Here is a 10,322-nt window from a genome sequence, read left to right as displayed (position 1 = left end):
CGACAACAACTACGCCAGGATCGGCCGCCACCACGCACCCACCAATCACATGACGAAGAAGCGTCACCAACACCATGGCAACACTGCTCGTCGGAGAGCCAAATGCGCAGCTAGCCACTCAGGGTTGCCGCCCCGACATCCACGACCTCGAGCCCCCACCCCACACCAAACCTGCAGCCACCAGTGGAAAGGGTGGAAGGCAGCTCCTTCCCCACCCCTTGAAAACCCCCAAACTTGCGAGCATCAACGAACCCGACTAGATTTGGACGAAGGCGAGCCCAACACAATGGCCACTTGTAGCAACAACCTTTGAGCCCCATATCGAGCCCCGCTATATGCTGTGCTTCGGGCACCAGCCGACCCCACTGACTCCTACCCCGGCCCAACTCAGCAAGAATAAGCACCTCGTTGGTGGCTCCCACCATCGAGCTAGGGGGACATGCACGTCCGTAACACTCCTGGTGATAGCCCTCGCACCCCAAGGAGACATCCATCGGCAAGACGTGAGGGAAGCTGTCCAGACACCTGACAACGACCCAGGTGGGCCTGGCTAGGGTTAGGGTTTGAGCACCCCTTGCAGGTCCTGCAGGAGGCGGGGAGAGTGGAGGAAGGAGAAGCCACAACACCGCATACCGCCGGGGTCTTTGCCCGACAGCGTCGAGGGGGGCCAAAGGCGGCGGCGGGGGAGTGTCGTCCATGCCGACCTAGGGGACGAAGCATGGGCCAAAGGAGGTGTGCTTACGCCTTGTACAATGTTGTGTGCTTAGGGGATGTGCTTAGAAAAATAAACCAGCTTTTCCTTAAGCACCGGTGCTTATTTGTATAGGGTATGCTAAATTAGGGACCCCTCGTATAGAAATAAGCATTGGCGCTTAAGAAAAACTCGGTTTATTTTACTGAGCACCTTGCATTATACAAGGCCTTATAGCTCACTGAGTACAGTAATAATGGATGTAACATGCTAATTGCCATCTAATGAATTAGTGTAGTCCATACTGCTATATCCAGTAGCACAAACAAGTTCAAGTAGCCAAAACAGAAACAAGGTGTTAACTAAGTTCAAGTGGTTATCTTTGCATTGTTGGAAAGCACCGATCTGCAACCAGTATTTTTGCATGTATGGAGGCAGCCGTATGAAGTTTTTAGCAGGCTAATGACAACCTTTGTTTCAAACAAGAAAAAAAAAAGAATGCAGACTAATGTTCAACTAAAATGAAGGTCATGGAACAGTTTCTTCTTCGGTCCAAATACATATGTTACCTCAAAAAAGAGAAAAAGAGAATGCAGACTAATGTTGAACTAAAATGAAGAGCACACTTGCTAATAATATGTTATTCTATTTGTTCTGTTGCTACATTTAAGAAATATAACAGTTGGAAGATTTATTGCAGTGACTGCACATTTTTCCTTTTTTAATGATCTGACATGTCAATGCCTCAATGTAATCTCACTCAAAACAAGCTTATTTCAAGATCTCCGAATTTTTCCCACAAATAAATAATTGTTAAAAGCCTACCTAGGCAATTCCTTGGAAAGGGCTTCGTGACAAACTTGACCAAGACTTATGACATGAAGATTAGAAGTTTGAAATGCACAAAGGACAACAAATATTCCTTCAGGTACTGGTAGCACCTTTCCAAAAATTCAAAGCTGAGTAGTTGCGCCCCTTTGCTGTCCAGTGGTTAATCTCAATTACAACTGATTGAAGTTTATTTAAATTTTTGGGGGCTAATCCGGTAATGGACTGATATTATTTGAACACCACTGCTACATCCAAAATAGCTGATGTATTCTAATATGTTAATAACAGCTATATCAGGCACTGTACGCTACATACCTTTCTCCTTGCGGCGGCGCGCCTGGTCGGCAGTGGATCCTCCGCCGACGTGTCCGCCGGAACCCGGCGCGTGGTCACGGGCGACGATCTCTATACGCAGCTTCTGATCGGAGAAGTTGGCCGAATCGAACGCGAAGTCAAAGCTGGGCAGCACGCCGCCTTGCGAGTAGTCCAGCCCCATCTCCGCTGCCGCACCCGCCGCCGTTGCTGAATCTTCAACGGCGTCCATTTCCTCTGAGAGAGGGACGAAACGCGGGGCGGCGGCGGGCGTAACCTAGCCGCCAAAGCTTCTTCAGGAAGGCGAGGTCAGCGGTTCCAGACTTTCCAAACAGGACCCTTGGAAATAGGAAGTGCAAAATTACGGGCAAGCGTTCTGGTTTATAATGCAAAAGACCACATGGACCTAATAAAAATCACAATGCACTCCTTCTGGGATGCTTCAAAGCCTGATTGTTTGTTAACGAATAAAGTCTTTTTTTGGATTTTGTTGATTAATAAAGTTGTTTCCCTCTCGAAGAGACAACTTGATTAATTTTTGTTTCTATTTCAAAAATGCAACTTTCACCTTCCACAGCTATCAACCTAACTTTGCTGAGCAAGAGATCATCAAGTCTGTAATCCCGGCTGCGCCACCTTCAAGTCAGCTCTCAGATGCAGCACACCATCGATGAAGAGGTTATTGTTGGCAATGAACGTCGACCATGGAACCTCAAAAGATCACCACATCCCAGCATCCAATCATCGCCTGTATGCTTGTCCTTGAACCTGAGCACGAATTTCCCTGACGATCTTGTCCTTGCAGCTAACTCAAAGTCTACTGTCAAACATGTTGGGCCCTTTGGCATCTCAATTGTTTCTATAAAGAGGCCAAAGCTGTATCCATTTGATAGTTTGTTATGAGAAATAGATCTTTGTCCAGCAAGATGGAACAAGTGTGCCAAATGTTTCCGGTTGGGAAGAGTCGGGACTATTCCTCATGTGTTAGATCCAAGTAAACAATGACCTGTGGGCAGGGCCGGTCGAATTCAACCACTTTGATTGGTTTAAGCCTGTAAGCTCGCTGTGGAACTTGGCAACGGGTTGTTGTGTCTGCCTCAATAGTGCCTTGCTCATGTGCTGGGTAAGCTTTGTGCAGGAGTACATCAGTAATAAGCTTCTTTGTTTGCTCACTGTGCACACCATCATCACTGCATGTCAGGATTTCGTGGAGTTTGCTCCAAGTCATATGACTGAAGCGTACCAGCGGAAGTAAACGAGAGCTCCATAGCTTGTGCCATTCTGGGTATTGCATGCATGCCCACTCAAGCAAGAAGCTATATACGGTATCCTCAATCATGGCTTCAATCCCAGCAAGAGGCATGTCCATCAGTTCATCAGAGAACCTGGAACGAAACAAATCATTCCATGAGTAGACACTTCATGCATGATTTTGTGACAAAAATGTCTACACTTTTTTCTTTTTGAGGAAGATGTCTAATGCTTTCTTGGAAAAGAAAAAAGGTAGCTCCGTCAGATAGCGATCACTCACTTGGCCAAAACCTTGTATTTGCCGGCAGGAATTCCTTGGCTGCATCCGCCAGATGCCGAATTTCAGCAGCCACTGAACTGGAGCATGGGTAATCTAGGTAGAGAAATGCCAACTCTCTGGTCATAGGCAAGTTTTTGTGTAACTGGTTACAATGCCACATGCAAGCAAGAACCTCCAGTTTATCAACGGCCATCAAGATGTCGAGCAGAAGATTGTGCTCAGTTGTTGATAGCTTTGCAGTGTACATACATCTCAAAATCTCCATCATGACAGTTTCCTCCGTTCCTAGTAGAATGAAATAATGAGGCAGGGTTTATGATAACAGTTCAATAAGAAAGAACTAAATGGAAGATTCTTTGTGCGTAAATTACAACAGTAGACCTCCTTTATTCAGGAAAGCTATCCATGCAGAAGATTAATCATGGACAAAATACTCATTTGGTAGTTAAAGGCGACGGTGAAAACTGAGAAGAGACTTAACCATTTCATTATGAAAAAGAAAAAGGAAGGGCTGACAGAAACTCGGAGACAGAAAACCTGTAATACCACAAATATTCGATGTTTTATATTAAAAAAACATAGTGGGTACATACTACAGAATAATAACAGTGTCACCATAGAAAACTGGGATAAAAAGGAAAGGATGTTACCTGTTTACCCGAATCAGCAATTCGGAGTGTTAGATGCCTCAGATCAGACTCTTTCATGCCATTTGTGAAAAGCTACGGAGAATAAAGCATATTAGGGAACATGAAAACTGACCATAGAAGAAATGAATCTCAAAAGGTTATGAAAATTACCTTAAGAAAGAATGGACTATTTGTAGCGAAAACCACCGAATTGATATAAATGTTCTTTACTCGTAAAACTGGCGCGGACACAATGGTCCAAGAAGAGTCAATACTTTTTCTATGTGTCCATCACAGAAAGAATACAAAGATCAGAGAGATATTAAGGGCAGACTGAGGGAAATGGAGTAATAGGCATAAACTAAACCACTAGAGAGATTCTGCTGTTAAGATAATAGGAACACTCTGTTCTTCTATGTGTGCATATTCGTTGATTCAACCATCAGAAATATGGTAAATTGATTAATAAAACATCATGAATATTCAAATTCATTAGCTGCATCAAGATATCTGAGCATGCTCGCTGCTTCCTGAGTAAAGTAATAGTAAACGTCATCCCAAGGATTCTATTAATATACCGTATAATGGTGTCCAAGTACAAAAGAACAGACAATCAAAGTGTAATATTGTTATATAGTTAATCAGTATTTTATACCACGCAAACGTCTATTGGCAAAATCAAGTTCAAGCAACAAACAGGAACACAGGTTTAACTAAGAGTTCGTGGATATCTTGCCATCATTGGCATGTAACTAGTATGTTGCACATGTGGAGAAACACGCAACCTGCAAGGGTTACCCAGTTGATCATCAGACTGTGTCAGTAATAACAGCTATACCTGTACATCACAGGCGTTAATACTACATTAAACTAAACGATGATCAAGCAGGCTAATATCTAGTAACATTAAATGTTTGAATAAATGAGACAGAGTATTGCTTGACTTTAAATGATGAACAGGGAACAAGGTTGTGAAGAGCTCTAGAGTAGGAACCCGCCCCTCCATGCTTTCTCTCCAAATATATATGGCGTTTCACAGTTGCTCGTAAAATCAAAGTTTTTACAAAATGAGGAATATAAATCAACTTCCTCAACCTTCCAAATATACACCCATTAAATGAATAACTGATTGACAATAACACGTCTTTCCTGTTTGTTTCGTCGGTTTAACTTTTGTCAGGAAAAGTTCTTTTATGAATAATCTGGCATGCTAATGTAACCTTACACAAACCGAATGCCAAGAGCACATAAATATTTTCTCTAAAATCTAATAAGTGATATATTTCCAGAAAACAAACGCTTATGTTAACCAATCCTCAAAAGGGGGCAGCACTGTCAATTTGAACGGTTCAATATTGTTTCAACACCATAACTGCTCCACCTAAATATTTGACTCTCAATTTGCCGTATTCTAGTTGGATGTATTTGTTGATTGCTTCATCTGAACAGATTTGATATTAATCCAGACTAGAAAACTCCATAGTCAGTCAATTCTTAAATTCACACAACAACAGGTGAGGTGAAGTGAGGAAATAGCAAGAATCGCAAATAGGGAACAAGGTTGTGAAGAGCTCTAGAGTAGGAACCCACCCCTCCACACATTCTCTTCAAATATATATGGCGTATCACAGTTGCTCGTAGAATCGTTTTTTTTTTACTAAATGAGGGATATAAATCAACTTCCTCATCCTTCCAAATATACATCCGTTAAGTGGATAACATATTTGAAAATAACGCATTCTTCCTGTTTGTTTCGTCGATACAACTTTTGTTAGGGAAAATAATTTTATGAATAATCTGGCATGTTAATGTAATCTTACGCAAACCAAATCCCAAGAACTATAAATTTCCAAGCACATAAAGATTTTCTCTAAAATGTAATTAAGCAGTATAATTCCAGAAAACAAACACTTTGTGACAAACTTGACTAGGAATCACCCTGAGGATTACAAGGTAACCAATCCACAAAAAGGACAGCACTGTCAAATTTGATATTGTTTGAACTTTGAACATCATTGCTGCTCCACCTAAATATGTGACTAAGAATTTGTTGTGTTCTAGTTGGATGTATGGACGATTAACAATTTGTTGATTGCCTCATGTGAACAGATTTGGTATTAATCCAGACTGTAGAAAACATCCATATATATAGTCAGACAATTAATTCTTAAATTCACACGACAATAGGTGAGGCTCATATCATTCTAATCGATCGTTAGCCCCTAATGAAGGTGAAGCTATGTGAAGTGAAGAAACAGCAGGAATTGCAAACAGCCACAGATCTCCACACGGATCCATAGCCGAATTGCGCTAAACAGCAGAGAATCATACACATGAATCCGTCTAATTCCAAGGGCGTGGGAGGATTGAGGCACTGTACTGTACGGACCTGCTTCCTCGTCGTGGAGCTCCTCGCGGTGGAACGCCAAGTCGGGGAGGGGTCCTCCGGGGACGCGCGCCGTCGCTGGCGATGGCCTCCAGCCGCAGCACCCGGTCGGAAAAGTTCTCTGAATTGAACGCAAACTTGAAGCTGGGCAGCCCGCCCCCGCGCGAGATGTCCAGACCCATCTCCGCCTCCTCCGGCGCCCCTGCAGTGGTGGCACCCTCGCCGCCGGCAGAGGAGGTTGGAGAGGCGCGACACCGTGGCCGTAGCCCTAGCCGGTTTCTTCGAGAAGGCGAGGCAGGTTAGGTGGTTCCCTATTTGTGAGAGCCGCCCGGTTTTTTTGGACGGAATAGGTTTCCCGCTTTGTTTATAGCTATACCTATACCTACCTACTATTAAAGGGAATAGGTATTCTTGATTTGGTTTAGTTTTTTTTTGTTTGGTCTAAGTGCATGTTAAAATTCTGTGCTGTTGGCTCGTACACGGGCTAAGCGATCTGGGCCAGGTACTTGCATGTTGATGGGCCTTTTATGAGCTTTCATAGAGATCACGAAAAATAATTGGGTCAAAAGAAATAAACATTGTGGGAATTAAACACCGAACCTCCTATCTGTATCTTCCATGTAACAACCAACAACCTATACAGCATTCACATTACTAATCCCAACTCACTCTAAATATACGAGTGGCAGTCCTCATATTTAGAGCGAGCTAATTAAGCAAATGAGCTAATTAAAGGAAGGATTGTGGGCCTAAATAAAATATTTAAACGGATGTGGCTAATTAAAGAAAGGATTACGGGTAAACCTATGGAATAATTAAAAGAAAGATTGTGGTCTTAATAAATAGAATATTCAAATATATGAGGCTAATTAAAGGAAGGACTTGACGTAAAAAGCTCAGATAATTAAAAGGAAGAATTTGTAGGCTTCAATGTGTTGGGGCTGCTAAATTAGAAAAGGAAGGATTTGATTCCCGACTAAAACGGGTGAGGGCGTCATGGTAATTAAAGGAAGGATTATACTTAAATAAAATCAGTGGGAGATTATGCCCGACAAAGAAAATATGAACAGAGATAAATTGCATCATATTTTTTATGTTCATTTTGTAGAATGATGCTGCGTTGCAGCATGTTCTTTATAGTGAATCCAGTGCTGTGGGACATTCTGCTTGCACAAAACATTAATTTTTTCCGTTACAACGCACGTGCATATGTGCTAGTATTACTACAAAGCGAACATCACCGATAAAATTAGATAGGTGCTGGGACAAAAGCAGTACAGGCATACCTAAAAGAAAATGAAAGAGAAAGAAAAGAAACATATGCCGACACCGACAGATCAACAAAAAGGAAGAAGCTACACAACTGCCGCACACACCGGGGATCCTCCACTAAGCTCCTATACTCCGAGGCGCCGGTACCAATTAACACCTCTAAGAAGGGACGCGACGATGACGACACTGCTGCCAAGGGTTTCCCCCGGTATGCGACGAGGAGAGAAGAAGGATACCCCCGACACCCTCCAGGAAGGTCCGGCGGCACCCTCACGCACCGCCGCGTCGGTGTCGGCTGGGCCGACAGGGATTTCTCCCGATCCCAACCTTCACCTCGGGCGCTCCGGAGCACGCCACCAAACAAACCACCACTCTGCGCCAAAACGGTCTTGAGCTTCCGCGCCGTCTCACCACGGCACCGCGAAAGGGGCCTGCTCAACGAAGAAGCGGAGCCGGGACTCGGGGCAACAGCATCGTCGGCACGCGGGAGGGCCCAACCTCCACCATCAACGACGGTAACCGACCGGACGCGACAGCAGAAGCATACCAGGCCCGTGGGCCCACATGCCCGGCCGGGTTCGCAGACGCCCGTAAAGCTCCTGTCGTTGGCGCCACCACCTTGAGTCCGAGTTGCTCCTCCGCTCCACGCAGAGGACGTCGAAGCCACGCCAATTAACACCTCTAAGAAGGGACGCGACGATGACGACACTGCTGCCAAGGGTTTCCCCTGGTATGCGACGAGGAGAGAAGAAGGATACCCCCGACACCCTCCAGGAAGGTCTGGCGGCACCCTCACGGACCACCGCGTCGGTGTCGGTTGGGCCGACAGGGATTTCTCCCGATCCCAACCTTCACCTCGGGCGCTCTGGAGCACGCCACCAAACAAACCACCACTCTGCGCCAAAACGGTCTTGAGCTTCCGCGCCGTCTCACCACGGCACCGCGAAAGGGGCCTGCTCAACGAAGAAGCGGAGCCGGGACTCGGGGCAACAGCATCGTCGGCACGCGGGAGGGCCCAACCTCCACCATCAACGACGGTAACCGACCGGACGCGACAGCAGAAGCATACCAGGCTCATGGGCCCACATGCTCGGCCGGGTTCGCAGACGCCCGTAAAGCTCCTGTCGTCGGCGCCACCACCTTGAGTCCGAGCTGCTCCTCCGCGCCACGCAGAGGACGTCGAAGCCACGCCAATGATCGGCCTGCTAGGACCCAGATGGGGCCGGGAGGGGCCAGATCTGGGCCGGGGGCGCGCTGCCGGCCACCGCACGTCACCACGCCGCCCCGCTGCTAAGGGGCAGCACCTCCACCTCGCCCGCCGCCGGGTCGCCGCCCAGCCGAGCAGCACCGCCGACGTCCACTGCCCCGGGAAGGGGAGCCGCGCGCTTGGGGACAGGAGGTCCCGCCGTCTCCGACACCACCCGAGCCAGCGCTGGGGGCGTCCGCCGGCGACGGCGGGAAGGAGTGGGAGGACGGGGACGGCCGAGGGGGAAAGGAGGGGGTGCGCCGTCCCGGCCACCTCCCGGGGAGGTGGCGCAGGGGCGGGACGGGGAGGGGGAGAGGGGGGAACGCGCGGGACTGGCCGGGAGGTGTGCACCCGGCGGCCGGCGGCGGCGACGGGGAAACCCTAGCGGGAGAGCTGGGTCGGGAGTGGTCAGAAGCCGGTTTGCGTGTTTCAACAATAAGGCCAAGTAGCTCCCAGGGTTTTTTTTTTCTCAGCCGAGATTTTCAGAAACCAGCCCTTCCGTTACCCAGCGAAAAATTCAAATATCGCCGGAAAGTTTTGAATTTATACGTCTAACATATGTCAAATAGAACCCGTATGATTTTCTGAATACAAGATCACTCTTTTTTTTGAGGGAATGCCATCATGGCTAATTTTATTAAAATTAAATCACGCTTACATCGTCAATCAACAGCGGCAAAATAAAACTAGGTGGATCATCAGCCCACACACAACTATCTAGCCTACATTCATGTGCAAGTGTATGCGCTACCCGATTTGCTTCCCTTGGACTGTGCATAAATAAGATTCTGTGAAAAGAGCTCGCCTGAATACGAATGTCTTCGAATATTGGAGCAGCAACTGTCGCAGAGAAACCGCCTTCCAGAAGAGTATCAATAACTCCTGCACAATCAGACTGAATAACTAATTTCTGACAGCCTATTTGATTTGCAAGATGAATACCATCTAGAACTGCTTGAGCTTCAGCTGTTGCCGCGTCAAGCGCAAAAGGAATGAGCTTGGATCCCACGCCTACAAATCTTCCTTTATCATCTCTGATTACCACACCTGTAGCTCCTGACCTCATACTAATATCGTACTTCGCATCAACATTTACAGAGACAAAGCCCTCGGATGCCCGATGCGAAGTACTTGATCTTGGCTGAATCTCTTTCCCTTGTGCTTTCGAGAAACTAGATACCAAGACTTGAATTGACATCGCCGCTTGTGATAAAGATTGCACGGTTTCTGCATGGACTGTCTGTCTTCGTCTCCACCAAATATACCAAGCGGCCGTTATGATTGTTTCTCTCAAAAACTTTACTGATGCATCAACTGGGACCTTGAACTTTCCAGCCATCAGATAATCAAGCACTGCACTACCTGACCGATCTATCTGACATGCTTCAGTAACCACCTCTATCAGGTCAATTTTCTGCCAAATA

The 10,322-nt window shown here is 46.4% G+C and overlaps 1 protein-coding gene across 1 annotated transcript in view; it reads right to left on the bottom strand.

Moving 5' to 3' along the window:
• LOC123123615 (BTB/POZ domain-containing protein At2g46260) overlaps positions 1-2,088 on the bottom strand; it is a 5,880-nt gene extending 3,792 nt beyond the window's left edge. The window contains exon 1 of the mRNA XM_044544153.1: positions 1,838-2,088. Coding sequence (XP_044400088.1) covers positions 1,838-2,066 — 229 coding nt within the window. The 5' untranslated portion in view covers positions 2,067-2,088. The remainder of the gene's footprint in view (positions 1-1,837) is intronic.
• Between the last annotated feature and the right edge of the window lie 8,234 nt (positions 2,089-10,322).

Source organism: Triticum aestivum, chromosome 5D (genome assembly GCF_018294505.1).
Source record: "Triticum aestivum cultivar Chinese Spring chromosome 5D, IWGSC CS RefSeq v2.1, whole genome shotgun sequence".
Taxonomy (NCBI): Eukaryota; Viridiplantae; Streptophyta; class Magnoliopsida; order Poales; family Poaceae; genus Triticum; species Triticum aestivum.
The sequence above is the reverse complement of the archived record's forward strand: the minus strand, read 5'-3'. Positions and strand labels throughout refer to the sequence as shown.